General features: G+C 43.3%; 1 protein-coding gene across 15 annotated transcripts in view; it reads right to left on the bottom strand.

Moving 5' to 3' along the window:
* DOCK10 (dedicator of cytokinesis 10) overlaps positions 1-21,127 on the bottom strand; it is a 131,662-nt gene that overhangs the window by 100,059 nt on the left and 10,476 nt on the right. For 9 of the 15 annotated variants that reach the window (XM_085512869.1, XM_085512865.1, XM_085512874.1 and 6 more), the window contains exon 1: positions 12,012-12,492. The exons of 4 other annotated variants lie outside the window; for them this stretch is intronic. In XM_085512869.1, the coding sequence (XP_085368995.1) occupies positions 12,012-12,176 (165 nt within the window). In that variant the 5' untranslated portion in view covers positions 12,177-12,492. Of the gene's footprint in view, positions 1-12,011; positions 12,493-21,127 lie in introns of those variants that run through there. 2 more of the 15 variants (XM_085512864.1, XM_085512861.1) reach the window with 1 other exon arrangement.

The raw sequence follows: 21,127 nt of genomic DNA on the forward strand, positions 1-21,127 counted from the left end.
TCTAATAACACTGCGTCCTGTAGCAGAAACGCAAAGCAAATTTCAACAGCATTAGCTGTTAGCATTCAGTTTTTTGATGGGGGTTCACAAATTCTCTAATAATTCATTTCTTCTGCTTTCCTACATTGCCTCTGTACCTTCCGCCCTCTTTAATTTATTTCTCTTTTAAATCTATGCACTGGGATGCTTCACTGACTTCAGTTTGAATCTGTGATACACAATGATATGTAGAAACGTACTGCTGGACAAACTAATCCACTGCTACAGTGTGCCATTCATGCTTGGGCAAACTAATTTCACTGGAGCTTATCAAGCAGCCCTATAAACATACAAAAATTCAGTTCTAAATGTATGTATCATCGACTAACATAGAAGACATTTCTAAAAAGGCAAAATATTTGATTTGCTGAATATTCTACTTGCAAATACTGAATTGACAGTACTTCCCTCCTAAATGATGTAATCTCCTTCTCCCACCAAGAAGGATCAAAATAAAAGCAGCAGTTCATGCAAAGATCAAATTCATAGCAAGTTTCTGGGAATGCATAGTTCCCTTTGGCTCAGTGTTTCTGTCCAGGAGGAATGCTGACATGCACAAACACAGTGTAAGTCAATAGCACAGTCTTGACTTATGCTCACATATACATAAATAACTGCACACCCACAGTCACTTTCATGGTAGTATTGCAAACTCAGAGTTTTGCCAATACTACAATTACATCACTAAAACAGGGAAACATGGAGAATCGAATCAGATGGGACAACCTCCAAGAAAGAAGCACAGGAGAGCTCAGAATAAGAAAGCAAGAAAACAAATACAGAAGAGCAGGTGCTAACCAACAAGAGGTAATGCTTGAGCAGCTTCAGGTGCTCTAAGCGTGTGTCAAGGTCCACTACAGAGGGGGATAATCTTCACCCCCAGGACCCTATGTAGCCTGTATGGGTTTGTGAAGGCACGTAAAAACTGCATTTCCTAAAAGCTTCATATTGCACAGGTAAAGTGCATTACTGTAATGAGATCAAAAATAGCTTTTTGGTTTTGTTTTGTATTTTCTTTCTTGTGTGGTAAACTTTTTCCAAAATTTATAATGGTAAAACTACACATGAAGCAACCTTTTTGCAGGTCATGCTGGTATTGAATCAGCTGGAAGAAAGTGACATTGTTTTCTAAGAAATCTGACTCCAGGCACAGTCTAATAACGAGCTGAAACATCAACCTCTGCGTATATAAAACACGCTTTGTGAAGTCATTGAAGCAGCTGATACTTGCATTCTGCCTACACATCTACACACAGACAGCTCTTAGCAGACAAAGGGCTGCAAATCTATCATGGAAAAAATGACATCAGCAAACAAGGTGAGCTCTCCAAGGCAGGGTGGCAACATCCCTTCATAAACATCCATGAGAAGAAGCCTCTTCTATTTGCCAGAGCTCTGCTAACAAACCTTTCCAGAAAACAGACCCCAATGCCAGCAGCTACACCTATGTCAATCCATTTCTGCCCTTCCAGGCTGACAGAGCCCTGATTTCAGCCATTCCTCTGGGCCCTTTACTTTCACCTCCTGTCCCAGATATCAGTGCACCTCACACAGAGCAAACTTGTGAGCTTAAGCTTCTGTATTTAGAAAAAAAATCTCCAAAAACTCTGGCCATGTGTGTGTATTTAGCCCTTCCACTTTATGACAAGGCTTCTACCATCCATCTCCCCCAAGAAGACATTCCCAGCAGGAGAATGGTTTCAGCAGCTTTTCAAGATGCAAAACCCCCTGCACCTAGCAGAAAGCCAGGATCACAAATCTCATCCCTCCTGCCACTCCTTTCGTGCCTATTCCATAATCCTGAGACAGCAGTTCTTGGCAAAGCCAGCAGAGCCATGAGCCACAGTGCTGCCAATTGCCCTTGTTACACATCTGAGTCCCTGGAGCACAGTGAGCCACTGACTTTTACATAGCACAGCTGAGAGCCGTAACCATGGGCCTCTGCTCCAGGTATTTATGCACAGGTTGAATAGAAATTGGGCTATTCTTACTTGAGCAAACAAAACGATTCTTTCTACATCAGCAGTCAGGCTGGAAGAATGAACTTTCCATTAGCAATGTTGTCCTGCTGATGCGTACAAAAACAAGATATGCAATTACTTTAATTTCTTCTTTAGCTTGATGCGTTGGGAAATTCCAAACAAACATTACCCTTTTGTTTTCATCTACTTGGACTTCAATCAGCCCTTGATAACAAAACACATAGTGATGAAGGGCTATAGAAGGTCATTAAATAATTTAACCATCTAAATTTACTATCTCCAGACATGTTGCTGCTGCCGTGTTTTTCAGCTTCCACTGTGTGTTTTTCTGATTGTAATTCTAATATTTGCCATTTCCGTCTATGCTACATTGCAGAAATGATTATTCTTTTTCAGTCTATTTACAAAGAAAAGCTCAGCTTCAACAACATCTGGTTTACAAAGAATCCACATTTTCACCCAATTTTCCAGCTGGAATAGCTGAAGCAAAAGGAGGTCAGGAAACTCATTTAGTCAAGATCAGAATCACCATCTACAATGCCACAAATGCATGTGCATATATACATACATACACTTACTGCATATAAAACAATAAAATATCCTTAGATTCTCTTCATTGTTTTCTCGAAATACTAAAATACTCTGTTTTCTGTACATATGCAAGCTGACAGTACAACTATTATTGTATTTGATCTTACATATCTGTAGCATAAATTCAATGTTATGAACTCCTGTATGCCATCCTATCTCCTACTGGTATCTTAAACAACTAAGAAAACATGTTATTTCTTCATTCAGGTCCTGTAGTTGAAAAGTTAATAATGGCATTTTGGAAGCGAGAAAAAATAGACAAATTTCAAAGAACATCAAAGAATAGATTAGCAAGATTATTCTATTTCAGGAAAAAAAGAAGAATGGAACAAAATCCTGCAAGTCAAATCTGCATTAGTTTACTCTGGCAGAAGGAAAGAGAAAGAGGCATCCTTTGACATTCCCTTTGTCTTACCCAGTCTTCGACTACATGAAGTAAAACAGTGAATTCTAATACCGCCAACATTTGAGAAGGTATTTCTCCCTTTGACACAACTTTCTGTACTTCTGGAGAAATTATTCACTTTTCCAGTCTCTGTTTCTCATTTCTAAGCTAAGAACTGTTAATCCTAATGGACACTTGTAACAAACATGCAATCTTCTGCCCTACCACAATAAGAAAACAAAAATTCTGGGAAAAAAGAGAAGGGGCAGTGGTTGGGATCCCAGAACAAGCCTTGTGGTTTGTGAAAGCCTGTGTAATCAAAACTAAATATAGCCCCAACCTCAGCAAAAGGAAATATAATCCATTAAGTTTTGCTCCCACACCTAGCCCACCTTTCACAGCAAGCAGCAGCTTGATGTGCAAGGTATAGATGCATGGACAAGTTGCCAGCATCACCTGGTTCACAGGAGGAGCCCCACACACAGCAGCAAACTACAACAACCCAAACCAATCCATTAAATCTATGCAGACATAGGCTCTAGTTCAAGGCTTTCCGCTCCCAGTTGCTGCAAGGCAGAGAATTGAATCACAGCAATTCCTCCTCTTTTGCCTTCTCGGAATGGTTTTCTCTAACAGGATGAATGTCTGCCAGTATTTCTTCTCTTATGTTTCTCCCCACTCCCACGCCCAGCTCTTTGTGTCCAACATGCAAGTCCTCAGACCTTCACTCTTGCCTAACCACCAGAGACCTCCACTGACCACCGACAACCTGACTCTGCACCAAGTCTGTGGGACTTTTCTGTGTTTTGGAAATTCTGGAAAGTCCAAATACTTTTCTCTTCCCATCAAAATATCTGGAAAATCCTGACTCCATGCACGGATTGTGCTAGAAACAAAAGATATTGTCAGAAAATCAGAAGCTAAGAGGTTAACTTCCGATTCCCTGCAAATACACAGTACAGCCAGGCATTACCAAGTGCCAGAAAAGGATGTGGATGGGAAATAAAGCAGAGTTTGCTGCAGCTCTTCCTCGCTTGATTCCTTGTTCTACTCGAAACACTGCAGACATGGCCTGACTCTAGAGCAAATCCTTTGTGAAAACATTTCCAACAAATACAGTTGTCTTTTGAGCGCATTTTACAGAAAGCAATATTCAGCCCCTCATTCAGATTCTTCCTGCAGGCTCAGTAACTTAAACCTGCCCTTGATTTTGTTTTAAAAAGGAAAACTGACAAGCATTTTCCACATGCAAAAGCTTAAAAATATTGTGTATATTCTTGATACTGGTACAAGGATTGATGTTCTTCAAGAATGGCCTTTTTTTACATACTGAAAACATTTTAGAACGCCATTTTGTTAAGCAATATTTACCATTTCCATTAGATTCAGAAAGGTAAGACAAACATAGTGTGCCAGGCTTAGGCAGGATTTACTTCTACTACTTCTAGAAAATTATGCATGTGCTCGTGAACATTTCTGTTGTGTACAAATAGTTCTTCAGTTCAGAAGGTGAGGATGAGTTTTCCTTATGCTTCCAAACATACTGCCTTACACTGACACAGGTGTTGGGGAAGGAGCACCTGATCAGCAGCAGGGGACAAACACAAAGGCTCCTTGGGCACCTGAGAGAATGGATTACAGATGGGGGAAAGCTAAGGCGCTAGAAACAAAGAAATGGAGATCAGCTGCATGAACACCATTTCTGTTATTCCCTTCCAAACCTCAAGCACCCAAAAGCAAGGAGACAGAGGCCCAATTTCAGGCAACGTTCCTTCTAAGAAACAGCCCTCCTTCATAAACCCATTAAGACCAGATTTGCTACAGAAAGAGCTGTCAGTACACATTTGCACAGTGCTTACTGATGGAAGGAGCCTCTCAAAAGGAGGATGAGCATCTGGTTCTAGGAATTCACAATTCAGTAACTCATCTCTTTACTGTTATGGTTTCCCCTCTGAAAGATCTGATTTTAGCAACTAAGTCACCACCTGTTGAAAATGCCATCATAGCACACATAAATGCCAAAGGAAAGTTTTCAGTGATGACATCAAGAAGTTTAACTCCCAACATGCTGGTTTCATAGCTAATCACTCATTGACCCATCAAGGCCACACACATTTTCCAGTCCATGATTTCTTTGTAAAAAGAGGAACATGAAAGCAGCAAAGTCACGCTTCTCATCTGTTTTACTGCATTAAGTCAGAAATGCGTCCTGCTGGATTTACACATGTAAAACTGAGAAGTGAATTTGGCCATCTCATCTTCAAGCAAGTATCAGTAGTAATAAAAAGAAAATGAGCACAGCAGTTGACAGATGAGAAGTAAGGAAAAACAAACACCAAGACATGAAGTGTTCTATTCAATTGGTTCCATACACTGCATTCAGAGTGATGCCCCAGGCATAAAGAAGTCTGACAAGCATTACAATGGCTATTTTTCATTGAAAACCACACACAGAGACTATTATGTTCTAAGCTAACCACAAATTGGCAATAATTATTAACAGACTGCAACTGTAAAAGCAAGATATTGCATGCAAATTCTTTCTGTTCAGTCAGAACATAACATTTTGTTCTGAAGAGACACCAAATTAACAGGAAGAAAAAGGCACTTTTTTTTTTTTTAATAAATAATACATACTTATTTATACAGGTTCCTGAGTCTAAAATAAGCAGCCTGCAGAAAAATAATGGGATCAGTGTGCCAAGCTTCAATCTGACAGAGGATGTGCCCACAGACACAGTTACCTCAGTGGAGGAGGTGCTGGGCCAGCATTTGAGCTGGTTTACAGTGGACCAGACATGGAATAGGGCCCCACAATATCAGAGTCTTGCCCCCCCAGAACATCCTTAAGTAGTACATAGTGACATGCCTTTGGTTGCTGAATGCTAGTCCTTCCTGTCCCAGGGTATGTTTCACCCCACTCACTACTTCAGGCCATAAAACTTGGTTATTCCGGGAAGTGATTCAGAACCCAGAAGACAAGTAATGGCTCCTGCATTTCCTGGGCACTCTGCTTTGCTTAGCTCCAGACACTGTGATTATTTCTGTGCTCCTGAGACAGCAGCACTGCAATGTGCAAGAATTCAGTCACCTGAGCACCTTGGCAGAGTTAATTTCTCATTTTACACACTGACAAAAGCAGAGCCACCAGGTAGTGTAAGCTTGAAATTAAATGGTTCAGCAGCTGTTATTTGGGAAAGGGAGGTGCATGCAACAGCTCCTATTGGGACTGCACTGCATTACCCCACCTTGATGCTAAGAGGCTGCTGGGAAGGCTATAGAGCAACAGAAGCAACATATGTTAAAATCAAACAATTATTACATACAGAAGACTGTGAATCACAGAAACACTCAGAGACATTTCCCCCTGCCCTCTCATGAGCAACATAGCTTTGCTTAAGGTGAGTATCTGAACGTCCTGAACTAGAAATCTGACTTATTCAAATTAGGTTTAAACCAAGTGCATTCAAATTACTGTTGTAAAAAAGAAAATCCAAGAAGTGTTTTTGGCACATGCTATCCAGATTTCCCACCCAACCAAGAGGTGAATGGATTGTATTTATCCAGAAGTCAAAACTAAAGACTTCTCCCACTTTGGGAAGAAATTGCTGGGGGAGTAGAAGGGAGAGAGAATGAACATTGTTAGAAGGACTAATGCTTAGTTACTCACCCTCAAAAAAATCAAATCTTACCCAATTTCAACAGCAGAGTACCTAACTCATTTCAGGTGGGGAGGAACAGCATTTTCCACTTTGTTTCTCCCATCTCCAAGCCATTCACCCTTACACACACCCTTTGCCATGACAGCTTTCCCCACTACGTACCTGCCCCTCAGCAGGGCTACCCTGCACCAGCCCTGCTCACTCAGCACAGCTGCTCCCAGGTAGATCGATATTCCCACATTTGTAGCCAAAGGCCTGGAAACAGATACTGGACAGCTATATGCATTTAGATCCAGATCAGCTGTACTCATGAGATTCTGTCTATACGACTGCAGAAAAAAAGCCAAGGCAGCTCTTGGTACCACAGTCATTGGCAGGTTAATGTCACCAGGAAGCATGGAGCAAGGATGGACACCGATACAGCTTCTGGAAGCAAGCATTTAATCTGCTTTTGAATCAAGTGCAGCTTATTGTACCCAGCTCACCAAAGCCTCGACCGAGGACAGCACTGCACAGAAAACAAAAGCCCCACTGCCCCATGCTGCTGCTCACCTCCAGGCCTCAGCCCCTCCAGATGCAGGTACCACCAGGTAAACCCTGAGCCATGCTGGCTGTGTGCATGAAGCATCACTGGGCTATTGCTGTGTCCTGCTGGCTTACAAGTTGCCCCAACCTACTACATGTGAGCCAGGATGTGCTCCTGTAACAGAGTCTGATCAGCATGGGATGACACCACTTAGCAGACGCAGCAGAGTGCAGCTTTACAGCTCTCCGTCCTTCCTCATATACACTGTCATCCTAAACCACCCACAGAGCCCAGTCAGCAGACAAACAAATGCAAGATTTGCACACAGGCCTGATTTGGTATATTCTCATATACCATTATAAACAGTTTAAGGTTTCTACAACCAGAGACTACCCAATTCCAGAATCCCAGACCAGACAAGATCATTGGGATTTCCTTCTCAACTCTTTTGTTTTTCCTTTGTAAAATGAGAATATTTCAGCCAAAGAAAAAGAATGGAGGTACAAAACATCCAAGGGAAACTCATCATTTGATACAGCCCATCAGAACTAGAGCCAGGCAGAATAACATACAGCACCCCACAGAAAGAACGGCAGCAGATGAAGAACATGCATGCACAGATTTCCTTAGAAACATGCTTAACATGCAGTGTGGCTGCTGATGGCCAAAGGCTGTCAGGTTGGTTTCTTTTTTTCTTCTCTTTATTCTCTTGGCTTTTATCAAGTCAGTTTCCTATAGGTAACCTTCTCTCCCAGGAAGCATTCTGGGCACACATCACAACTGCATAAAGCCACAAAGCCTTCATGAAGTACTCCCTAAGAGTGCAACTGGTAGAGACTTTTCCATATACCTTTATGTTTATAAAATCATAAAATTACCCAGGTTGGAAAAGACCTTGAAGATCATCAAGTCCAACCGCAGCCTAACCATAGTACGCTAACTCTAATGTTATACCCTACCCTACTCTTCCTGGGAGGCACTGCTTACAAATAGATTTCTTCTTTCACAAAAAGGGAGGGGGAAAAAAAGTCCTCTTCTGTAAAAGGATGCTTTCATCACCTGCTTTATTATTTTGAATACACACACTTTGTAAGCAGTCACAAGAACACAGTTAACAGATTCATATTTAATTCCACATACTCTAATGCTAAATACATCACTGCAATATTAATAAGAGGTGAAGGCAATCCAAAATATCATTTCTCAAGTCAGAGGACCAATACATTTTTAAATGATAATAAAATTAAAAATGAAAAGCAGCTCTGCTAACCTGACAGCAGAGAAGCTAACCTGCATTTCTGCAACAGGGGAAGTTCTCATGCTTCCACTACTGGAACAGAGAAACTCTCACAAGCTGTTTCTCTTCAGAGATGAAACATTGAATACAAAGAATAATATTGTCACCTTAATGTTGCTGAACTCAAGCTAGTGTATCACTTCAAGTTACAATGTCTTGTTCAAAATGCAAAACATTTTACTATGTGTTTGTGTAGCCGGGTACCAAGGGAGGAGGGGGAAATTCATGCTTTGCTCTTATCTTCCGCACAAATCTCAGCTGCCAAACTTCATAATAAATCATGTGAAAAGGAAACAATAAATGACCTACTAAATAAAGCTCAACTTCTTTTCCAGTCACAAGTTCCAAATGCAAAGTGTCAGCCTAAGTGTTAGTCCTCTATTTGCAAACAGTACCACATAGCTCTAAGCTCTGTATTTTATTTCCTCAGGCATCTTCCCCTTCCCTCCTCCTTCCTCCCCCCCCCAGCTCAGATATAGTATATACAGTCATTTGCATTCAGTCTGCAGAGATTTTTAATATCTGAAGCCTCACTACCTCATGGACTTATTTTGAAAACTAGCTCTTAAAGATATTTTCTTAACGGCACAGAAAATGACAAGGTGGTCTGTTAAATACAGAACATATCAATTCAATTTATACACCTAGTTAGCAGTTGTTTGGATACTTATTTTATGTGTCTGGTAGCTGCAAGGATTCTGTCCAAAATGGCATATTGCAGTCAATGACAGAGGACTTCCAGTTATCTATCTATATCTATATATAACAAAAACATTATTGATCCTTTCCAATAAAGACTAGAATGCCAGAAATACCTGCTGTGATGCCTGCAACTTTCACGCTGTGGTTACTGGGTGGTTGTTCAGCAACAGCTGAAATCTGTATTAGGGTCTCTTTTGTCACCCATTGTACCTCCAGTTCCACACAGTTATTGCTAGTATTTTAACTTAAAACCGTGGCTCTCTGTCCCTTGGGATTGCTCTCTGTATCAAGGCAACATTTGGATTTGTCTTTTTTTTCCCACACATGCAAACTTATGAGAACACACAATAGAACTGGAGACTTTTTTTTTAAAAAAAAGCCATTCATAAATAGGACACAAATAATTATCCAAAACTGAAACTACACACTAACACACAGTAGGAGGCACACATCCAGTGGCACACCGGCTACTAAGATGCCATCTCCTCTGAAGCTTAGAAAGGCAGAAGTGCCAGCTCCTCATGTAATCAGAGCATCCTGAGTTGGAAGCAACCCAAAAGGACCATGAAGTCCAACTCCTGTCTCCGTGGGGCCACCAGGAGCCTGCAGGGAGCTGGGTGCTTCAGGGCACCTCAAGCACTGCATGCCAGGATCCTCCACCTCTCTGGGAGCGCTCACTGCCCTCAGACCTGCAAACTCAGTAATCTCATTAGGATCAGCTTAGCTCCTGGCATCTGCACAAAGTGAATAATGATGTTTTGAACTAAACACTCTTCTGCTTGCCTACGTAATTGCCTCACTGTATTTTTTCCAGACATAAACTTCCATGATCTATAACAGGCCAAAGGGAAAAACGGTTAGGAGCGTAACACATGCTTTATTAAGATGCAGTAGCCTCCAGTCATCCTTATCATGCTGCTCTTTCAAGTCACACGTGAATTTTAGTGGAAACAGGACTGCTTATTTCTACTGCAGAAGCGCTCTGAAGCCAACAGCTCCCCCCTGAAACACCTGCCCCAGACAGCAGTAGCCCCACAGCCAGCCTGAGCTGTTCATCCTCCCCTACTCCAGGCAAGCTGGGGGAGGAAAGGAGCCCACACAGACTTCGGAAAGGGGCAAAACTCAGGCAGAAGGATCACCAGTACATTAGCAGTTGCTGCAAGAAGCCCCCTTTTTTCTTGTGCCATTATTGCAACAGGCAGGTGTATCTGTGACCAAAGCCAATATGTGACAGACCCTTTAGGCTGTGGGGAGCCCTTTCCCCTCACAGTGAGGGCTGGCTGCCCATAGGACCCCTCCCAGGACTTACACAGGAGCTCCACAGGCTGCAGACAGCCCACATTCAGGTATTGGGGTGCTGCTTTCTGCCACAATGCCAACCTGCCCTTTTCTTGCAAGGGCTGAAGCAAGCTGCACAGATGATTCATACACTGACATGCTACAATTTCTTCCAGACCTTTCTGAATTCACTATTCTTGAAATCATCACTTGGTGGGAAGCAACTATTTGTTTGAATGTGGTCGAGGTTGCTTATTTCACTATTAAGTAGGGAAGTGGCAAAGTTTGCTTTATAGGTACTAGATTTTAAAGTAGAGGACAGATGAACATCAGCTTCACATGATGAAACCTGCTGTCTCCCTCCACATGACCAGTAGCTACAACCCAGGCACTGGGCAATACCCTCAGCTAAAAGTTAAAGCACACTTGGATCAGATCCTAGCTGCTATAGTTGCCATGACTGCAATACACACCTTTATGGGCAGCAAGGCTCTACCCAAACCACTGCCAGACCTCATGACAGCTATTAAGCTCTCTGATGTTACCATCACCCACTCAAGTTTCTGCCCTGTGTAGTACAGTGAGGTGCCAGGGGATGTAATCTGGACTTTGTCATAACATCCTTTACAGAATAAAAAACAAATCCAAACAATTTCAGAAGCTCAAAGGGTATACACGATTGCTCTGATAAGCTGACAAACCATTTGTGGCACCTTTGTAATATTTTCATCAAGTGAGAGTTACACAGCACAAAACCACCACGTCAGACCCCAGCCACTTCAGGGCCTGGCGATACTCATTACACCTGTGTTCAGCAAGGAGCAGCAAGTGGGGTCAGTGCACTCTCCATTCTGAAACAATAACTTGTAACTACCTTATCACTTGCCTACTCCTAATAAAGCTAAAGTGCTTTTTATATTCCAACCACAAAATAAAAATGAACCCATTCAATCACAAGAGAAAACAACTCCCCAAGACAGCAAGTCTTTCAAGCCACACTCCTTTCTAAGATAAGTAAGGAGATAAGCCAGGAAGGGGTGAGCCTGCAAACATGATCCTGCTGCAAACAGTTTGCAGCAAAGAAATACGTGAGCTTATCTGCAAACAACTTGATATAAATTCCAGCCACATTTTGGGGCAAAGTAAAGTTTTCTCTGCCATCTTCCCACTTTGGTTTTGTTTTTATGATGAGCAGACTTAGTAAATGCTTTCTAAGCTGTCTGTTGTCTGGAATTTCAAGTCTGAGATAAAACACAACCACAACACGGGCTCCGACACTGTTCTTCTTACCAACAGCAACAAAATGCATCTGCAAATTAACCGGGCACAACCTTTACACACAGCCTATGTGCAGCTCACAGCTCCAGTTTGAGATTAAAGTAACAACTCAGCTGTGCTTGTGTACAGACAGCAAACCTACGGCAGAATGATCCACAGCTGCAAATAGCCTGTCAAGCTCTATCTGACTGCACAGTAAAGGAAAACAAATCACACAGCATCTGCTATAATAATTCAGCAAACTCTGTCTGCTGATTAAAGTATACTGTACCATGATGATGAGAGTCCTGGGTCTGCTCATTTCCTCATCGCTGTCCAGTGGCAGGATTTCATGTGACAACTCCTCTCGCCGTCGTCGCCTACAAATATGTGGACAGTTCCTCTGTACCACAGAACGAAAGGCTTGAAGCAGAACAATGCTGGCAGCACAACCCATATCTGCATCCTGAAGCCTACAATATAACTTCTATGTTTACGCTATGTTTGAAAAACAGTGGCTCCTTGTCCCTGAAAACAGCCTACAGTGCAGCTGCAGCCAGCTCGCTCTCCAATCGCTTCCTTGAGTTCTGATCATCTGATCACAACCGAATAGCTTGGATGCAGATAGAGGAAAGATCTGATCCACTGAAACTGAAGCACACGCAGTATTGTGATCCTTTCCTCACTCTCCCTCCCTCTCTGCTTCTGAATTCACACGAGAAAATGCACTCCTTCTCTTGTACAACGAGCCTCCTCCTCCCATCCCACTTTACATGGAACTGGAAGTATTAAAATTCCGAGTTCAAACAAACCAGCTGTTTGCTGCACACACACCAACAACAACTGGCAGGAGCCCTTTGCAAACCTTTAAAAAGAGTCATGTGTAGCACAATAACAGCAAACATCTGGAAAGTTATTAGCTCTCGTTATCAGCATGCTGTCTGTAAAGCACTTGGTGTTTTGATGCTGAAAACACTAAAGCTCATTGAGGGATTTGGACTGTAATCTTTTCGCTTCTTGCACTTTTCCAAAGCACAGCAAGCTCATTTGAGTTGTAAATGTAACAAGGGGGAAAAATATCTGGACTGGCTCATCCAGCTCATGTTAAAATAGCCGTGGCTGTATGAGAGCCAGCAGTGTTCAGCTCCAAAGTGCCTTTCAATAGTGTAGCTGTTGTGTGTTCCCACCCATGCATTTGTTCTGCAGAGTAACACATTTTTACATCCACACAGGAGGCGTTTGTTGAGGAGGGTCTCTGTTAACAGGGTCTCACAGTGAACAAACCACCAGAAACCATCCAGGCATGCTAAGAGCAAAGTGTGTTTGTGTCCCATCCATGGGGATCAGGGCAGCTGCAGGCAGCCAGCAGGAGCAGCCTCTGCCTGACGAGTCTGTCAGAAAGCAGCCAGGGATGCTTAGAAACCATGTGACCAACCTGGAAACAAGCACAGGCTAATGGTGTGCAGTGTAAGGTAACAGCACTTGAGAGGAAGTTAATGCTAAATACATATACAGAAATGGATCTCTCCTACACGTTGTGAAAACTAAGAATTTCCTATAGGGCTTCCAGAGAAGCTGCTTTTAAGCTCATATGTATAACCTGATTATACGCGCATCCAAAAATGGATCTGCTGTACATCGAAAGGCTTTGACTCCTAATGAAGGTTTGTCATCAATTTCCACGTAGCCCTATAATGCTGCTGTTGTGCCACTGTAAGTAATGCTCCTCCTTACAACCTCAGGCAGGAACTGCACTGAAAGCACTCTGTGGAAGTATTTTCTTCTGGGTTTGATTATAGAGTTTAATTGCTTAGCAATCTGGCAAAAGACATAATTGTAATTAAAGCATTTGCCAGAAAAACCAAATGTCATTTAAAAGTAATACACTCGTTGCCATTTCTTTAGAGTTAATGGCTTTGAGTGCATTAGAACAGTTAGCAGTACAACCCACACAGCTATAAGGCTCACCTACCCAGCTCAGCCTTCACATACTCACTGATGTGCCCACCTCTACACACGTACCCCACAGAGCAGGCCATGAGGCATGCTCGGTAGCTGGACTTGTCTAATGTGATTATAGGGGCACAGCGGCACAGCTGGGCAAGTTCTGCACCAAACCAGCAGCCCTCCTGCTGCTACTGTTTACATTGCCATCAGTTCCCTCATGCTCCAAAACTGAGCCAGACACCTTTGTCACACAGAAGATGCACTTGGCAGCTGGGAGAGCTAAATTCCTGCCCTAATTCCAGAAGCATCAATACAGGCTTGGATAACTTCCTGCAAAATGTCTGCTGCTGGCTGTTATGGCAACTGCTCTGCTACCTTGGGGTTACTGTACATCTCACATCCGCCTGTACAACGCCTTTACTCCCCAGTGCTCAGCTGGGAGGGATGGCAGGGATTTCTATGACACTGGGTTTCCATAGAACAAATGACACGCACAAGGGATATCACCCTGGGGCTTGACCCAAAGCTTAGCATCGCTCTCATTCATTATTCTGTCTTTGGTTGAAATTCTTCTCTGACGGTGGTCTAAGTGACTTCCTTACAATTATTTGTGGATTAAGATAGTATTAAATACAAGTAGGAATGACATGATCTTGGCAGCATCTTGTAGCAAATTAAAACAAGGCTTAGTCCAAAACCAAGTAAACTGTACAAGCCCAAGGCAGATAAAACTGGCTTTCCAGGCCTGATCAAAACTCATGAACTGAAAAAAACCAGCTACAGCATACAGGAAAAAAACAACAACAAAACCCCACCAGCCTCTGAGGAACCAAAGAAATGAAAAAACAAACACTTTTGAATGAAATCTCATGGAAGCATGAGCTACCTTTGGGTAGGAAACTTCCCAGCCCATGAAAAACGCCTGGAGCCCACCTCCCGCATAGACTCATTTTTTAGATGTAGGGGTCTCATTAACACACATTACGTTTACACACCATTAACGGTGTTAGTTACTCTTACAGTGAATCATCAAGCACTGTTTTGTGATAATTAGCACTTTAATCCACAAGTTAAATTCACTGAAACCCTCTGGGAAGCAAAATCCTCCTTTGTGCACGTAATACCACAGTTCCCCATTCTGAAACCTCTGGCAACAAGGCTGGTGCAGGCAAACCCCCATTCAAAGCCATTCTCCCTCCACTCTTCACCACCACACATTTTGGCAGTGCTCAGGCAGCAGGAACCTCTCCATGACAGCCCATAGAACAGGCTGGGAAGTGGACCACTAAAGGCATTGCCATTTGAAAAAGAAATAGCTGAAACACAGACAGGCAAGATAGTTCTTCTAACCCAGATGATTTCAGTGACCCGGTCCTCAGCAGCTCCAAGGGCTGGGTCTGTGCAGCAGCAAAGCTGTGCAGTGGCAGAAATGGGTCACACTTGCCATGTCTTATAAAGACTGTGATAAGAATGCAGAGTCTAAAGGCATCTGGATTCTTGAGCTAGCAGCCATCCGTCATCCAGCCTCAGCTTCCACATGGAAGAGATGCCAGAGGTACACTGACTTTGGGAGGAGTCCTGCAGCAAACTGCAAACCCCTCACTTTCAAAGCCTTGTTTTTTTTCTCTTTTGCAGCACTCTTACAGGCTGAGAGACTTTCTAAAGGCACTATCAAATATTTTCTTACAGTTTTATTACACACCTCTTTAGCACTTCACATTGTGTAATTTGAATTTGTGCCATTTGAATGAAAGAAAAGTAGATAACCTGTCAGTACGATGGTCATCAGCTGAGAGCTTTAATCAAATAAAAAACACCTGATGGAGGAGATACTTCCCAAAGGAAACACTGACCTTTCCTGCCAACCTGCCACAAGGTTGCTCTCTCCACAGCAAAGAGAGCCCTCTGCCTGTAGCTGATCAGCTATGAATACAGCATGCATATTTTAGTTATTTTAGTTCTCTGGAAAACAAAAGCCCCTCTACGTCTACATGACCTGCATTGAGAAGTTCTGCAGAAGCCTTTGAAGACTGAAGAACCTTGAGCAGTCTGCTCAGGCTGACTCTCCAAAGTCCCAAGTCATTTAAGAGGAACTAAAGACAGCAGAGACTCAGTTCCAGAAAAACTGCAGGGAAGGCCTCATTCATAGCAGGAGTAGGTGAGCATTCCAAGCAAGTTCCAACAGCAAACACCTCTCTACCTTGATGCAGATGAAGACCACTCAGATTTTGGTGAGCTACAGTCACCTCTCAGCACCTTACAATTTATCACCCACCTCACGCTTCCAAAACAAAAGAGCTGACACATTATCTTTTAGCAAAGGGAATTTTCCTCAGACACATCAAAGGTCCTTGTCTGCAGTCAGTATTTGTTTTCTTAGAGGCATTAGCAAAGAAAATAGAGGGAAAATATGTACACAGATCTGAAAGGCTCTCTTCACGCTTGGCTGCTTCAAAACAACCACAGAATCCTCCTCACCAGCTCCCAAGGAATCAGAACCTCGGCATACACTGAGATTCTGTCTTCATGGCAGTCTGCTGGATAAAATAAACTCATCAACACGTCTCCTTTCCGATCAGGTTTTATGCCTGAGGAGCAGTATGAACCAAAAGCTTTCAAGGAGCTTTTTGCAATGACTGTGTCTCTAAAGCCAGCAGCAGGACACAGCAGACAGACACCGTGCTGCAGCAAAACCTCACGGCATCATTTCCAGTACTGTTTCCCTACTCCCATCTGCTGCCAGGCTGTAAGAGGATGGGGGTCTACCTGGATCCCTTCACAGGAGCTGCCCCATCCTCTCCTCCAGCACCACCAGGTCCCAGCACTTTACCCAGCCAGGATGCTGTGTGCTGCTGGTCACGCTCTCATTTCAGAGAAAGGATGTGTGCTGTTGATTGCTAAAGCCACAAGTAACCTCAGTGCCTTCTCCTTCTCACACACTCTCTATCTGAGGGCACACAGTCATTTAAAAACACTGTATTTCAAAGTGCTGCTTCAAAACACCAGAAGCACTGCAACCTCAGACCGGGTCGAGGGGCCTTCCCAAGGCAAAGCAGGTTCGGAAGGACACAAAGAGTTTTGTATTTCTTTAGTTCTCATCCTCCAGTGAACACTTAGCAAACTGGGGAGCAAGTGTTCACTTTGCTAAACTGTCAGTGCATTTTCTGAATGACATCTTCATCTCAAAACCACATTTCCTCCTGCTGAAGCTATCTCTAACTGACACAAGCTGTTCTCGATGCAGTGTGCAGAGTGGGCGCAGTGTCCCATTGAGCAGTTTATGTCTGAGGCTACAGGAGAGGCATATCCCATTCAGCCACCCAGCTTTTCCTGGTGTTAGCAGGTGTTGGCAGTATATCTGGCAGGGCTGCACACTTCCTGGCTGCAAAGCATTGGCTGCACAGTACGGGATGATGGCACCCTCTAGGGAGGAGCACACGAAAGACAGATTCACCACCAGACCCTTTGCTCTCCGGCTTGAAAATGTGAGCAAGGCAGATGAAATAAATGACCGTGTGCATAAAGCCTTGCTGACCACTGACAAGCATCGGGCATTTCTCATCACAGTTGGGGGGACAGAGGCCTGCTCAACACAGGAATGCTGCCTGGCACTGCACATGCTAGTGCCTCAATACTGGTTTCTTTTCTCCTCTTTCACACTGATGTCTGCTGAAAAGTATAATGCAGAAACTCTGCAGTGTCTGGCAGCACTACAAATAAACATGCATGGAGAGAAACTCCACAAAGGACTTCCATCAGAAGTACCAACTAAGGCTGGGCTCATGCACAGGAAGCATTGGACAAAGAAGCCACAGCAGAACAGCCAGGAGATGAGCTGCACCACACAGAAGCCATGGCAAGAGGAGACCTAGGGCTGCACAATAGGAATGCTTCCCCACAAGGTGCCCAAGTGCCGGCACATGGCCCATGGGCTCCCCATCCTCACAGTCTCAGTGCTTGTCCTGCCAAGAGCCCAGCAGCCTGATTTAGCTGGACAGGCTGCGAGATGGACTGGATCCTCTCCAGAAGTTCCTTCCAAATTGCATTATTCCAGGACTGCCAGAACGTGGCTCATTCAGCCCAGCAAAACTGAGCCCAGATTTGTGTGCCCTGACAGCAAAGCGGAAGAACTGCTCAAGCCAATGCCCAACACAAAGGCAGGAACAAGTGGCTGGAAACTGACCATTCAGATCACACAATTTCACTTGCAGAGAGCTGTTTCCAGTTTCCAGCCTCACATGAGAAGGAGCAAAAGCTCCCAGTCAGGCTTCTTTAAGCTTGAAGCTTATTATTTCAAGGCAATTTCACCTTGAGACAGTCTACATACGCAAACAGTTCAGCCAGAAACATGGAACCAAAATGAACATTCTCATTCAGTTCCTGAGCGTAACCTTTTACAGCTGGTAAATGAGGCACAAAACACAGATAAAGGAAGAAAGGGAAACGCAAAGTAAAATTTGTACATGCAGGGCCCAGCAAAACCAGTGTTGTCTCAGGTGCTGATGCCTCATCATCTCACACCCCCAAACAGAGCAGCTGCAGACGTGTTATTTGTTCTGACAGCAAAGACCCCACAAGAAGAACACAAATTATTTCCACTAGCAGTGGCAACAAATCCTTTTTATCTTAAGTCCAAAACCCGGTGGTAGTTTTCCCCCTGAAACAAAGAGATTGTGAATCACAAGACTCTGGAATTTCTGTAGGATGTAAACATTAAGGAGGAGTTATGTATCTATTCATTTAATACTGCTCAAAAAGCCCCAAACCTGGTGGGTCCAGACAGGGCACACCAAGCAATCCTTCCCCTTTCCATCACGTCCCAGCTGTGACATGTCTAGGGCTCAAGACATGGGGCACACAATGAATTTTTTCCCAGAAATCCACACTTGCACAGACAGCAGCCTGCAGGGATGGGAGCTGTAGATACACAGCGCTCACTACTGCCACACAATAGGAGTCATGCTTTTCCTTACAACACACACCAATCAGCCCCACGATCTTTACTGGTGGACCCAGAACCTCAGGGAAGCTTGCACTCCCCTCCAACTACCCCAGCCAGAAAAACAGCCCCAACAGAAAACACGCTGCACTTTCCAGAAGTGATCTTGCTTTGCTCTTTCATAGCACAAGAATGTGCTCACAAATCAAACGGAGTCACAGTTATTTTAGCATCTAATGAGCTGCAGTGTGGTGCTCCATACCCTGGACAGCTTTTCTGTGCAACATGTGTTTTTCATTTCATGTCTCCTGCCAGGGTTTCACTCCCCTTCTTTTACTTGAACTCAAGAAGAGAATAAAATCATACAAAAACCAAAGCTAATGAACTTGCGTTGCTGGTATCAATTAACATTCACATCCACGAGGTTCTTCATTCAACTACATACAAAATTAGCAAAACCAACCCAAAAGTAAGTTGTCTGGTCTATATTTGTTAGGCTGTAACACATTCTCTAAAAACATATGTCTTCTGGTGGGTATTTCAGGCAAAAAATCTTTAGAAGAGTAATATTTTGATCAGTAACATGTGTGTTTTGAAAGATTAATATTGAACTCCAAAGGAGATTAAAACATGAACAGAAATTACAAGCTAACTACACATATGCGCAAGCAGTTTTCCTTCTTACTGAGTCAAAAGTCTAGTTGCAAATCATTTGCTGTTGTTATTAAAGTTCTAATCATGTCTGTTGCTAGTATTCCTTATTAACTCATGTTTACAACAAAAAGTAAACCCTGCCCTCACAGAAATCTCTCAGAACATTGCAAAAAAAAGACAACAGTTTAGCATAGCAGTGATGCCATTCTCTATTTTGTCATGACGCATCTCAAACTTCCAAGGGTTCCTTCATTATTTTAGGTAGTGCCCAAACATTGGCTCCTTCTCTGTTTAGTCTTCCAAGACTTCTCCACCCAAATAGAAAACAAAGAACAAAACCAACCCAATGCTGCTTTTCAAGAAGTCTTAATTATTTATGCTAGCAAACATATTGATTTATTTTAGGGAAGCGATCAGCTCTCTAATTGTGCTGAACACGCAGTTATGCTTTAAAATAGATGACCAGCTTCCTGGACCAGCCACTCTTTCTGTCAAGCAGCCAGGCATTCCATAGAGCCTTATGCTCTTAAGTACCTCCAGCTGGGAAAGTGCAACTGTGTTTGTAAATAATTTAAATGCTACAGATTACATGCTGGAGCTTTAACCCTAACTTTTGTTGTTGTTGTTATTTTTTAAGGAAGTAAACTCTCTTGTTGCTCACACTGCCAAAGCTTTCACTGGAACTGGAGACATCCAAGTGAATATATGGAAAAACAGATTTCCTTCAAACATATCCCTTTCTGTAGACTCTGGGAAACTTCAGACTATGCTTTCACTTAAAACTGTGGCAGAAATTGAGATGCAGGGATAGCAATTGTTCATTTCTGCCAAAACTTACCCCAACATCTAATTAGGACTCTACTTAGATTCTAGTCAGATATTAATTATCATTTATCACTCTGCATGTAACGTGATGACGACTTGGAGGCAACACAGAGTGGCAGCCAACACAACAGCTCTCACCTTGCTGTCATTTCTGCTTTTGTCAAGCAGCTGAGTAAGTTGGGAACAGTTATGTCTAAATAAAGGAACACATAACTGAAGACAGGCTTCTGCCAGGCAGAAGGTCAGGGTTGGTGACAGTTACTCAGTCTTGCCACAGATACAGCAGTGCTAAATGCTATGTTGCTAAATGCAAAAAGATGTGATTTATGGAGCAGAGCATCAAGGCAGGTACAGGCTTTCTGCAGCGTTCAGAAGCTGCAGCACCTCGTGGGAAGCCCTTGGTGAGAGCCCTCCCACCCTGCACAGCAGCAGCTCTTGCCTTTCAGACCTCACACATCAGCATCAGATCTGAAGGGGAAACGCAAACCTCAGATATCATCACTTGAAACGTGCTGTGCCCTGATGGAAGGTACTGCCCTAAGCATCCTGCAGAGACAGCGTTCACACAGCAGTGAGCCACTGGAATCAAGCATGGTGAGAGGTGAAGGCTTACAACAGAGAGTTTCACCTCTGCCTTGCTTTTGCTGCTACCCCTGGGCTGTGGGCAGCACTTGCAGGGGCCTTCAGGAGATGAAAGTATAAATCACTCAAAATAATGGAGAAAATGGATCCAGCACCCCATTCAATTCAGGAATGTAGTTGGGGATGCAGAAAAAACATCATCAAACCACACAGTATCACTGGACTGGGGAGTACAGATAAACCCAATATCCAGCCATGGACAGGAGTGCAGGAAAATCTAACCTGATCCAGAAGAGCACCAGTGTGATCCCATACTTCACGGGTAAAGCCACTCCAACTTTTCAACCCAACTATCAGGTAGAAATCTGAAGACACTCCTGTGCAACCAAAGAATTAATAGGAAATACTGTGCTTTTTCAACCAGAACCCACTTGATCTATTTAAAGCAACAGAAAATATTT

This window comes from Coturnix japonica, chromosome 12 (genome assembly GCF_054131305.1).
Source record: "Coturnix japonica strain WE chromosome 12, WE-NBRP24, whole genome shotgun sequence".
Classification (NCBI taxonomy): Eukaryota; Metazoa; Chordata; class Aves; order Galliformes; family Phasianidae; genus Coturnix; species Coturnix japonica.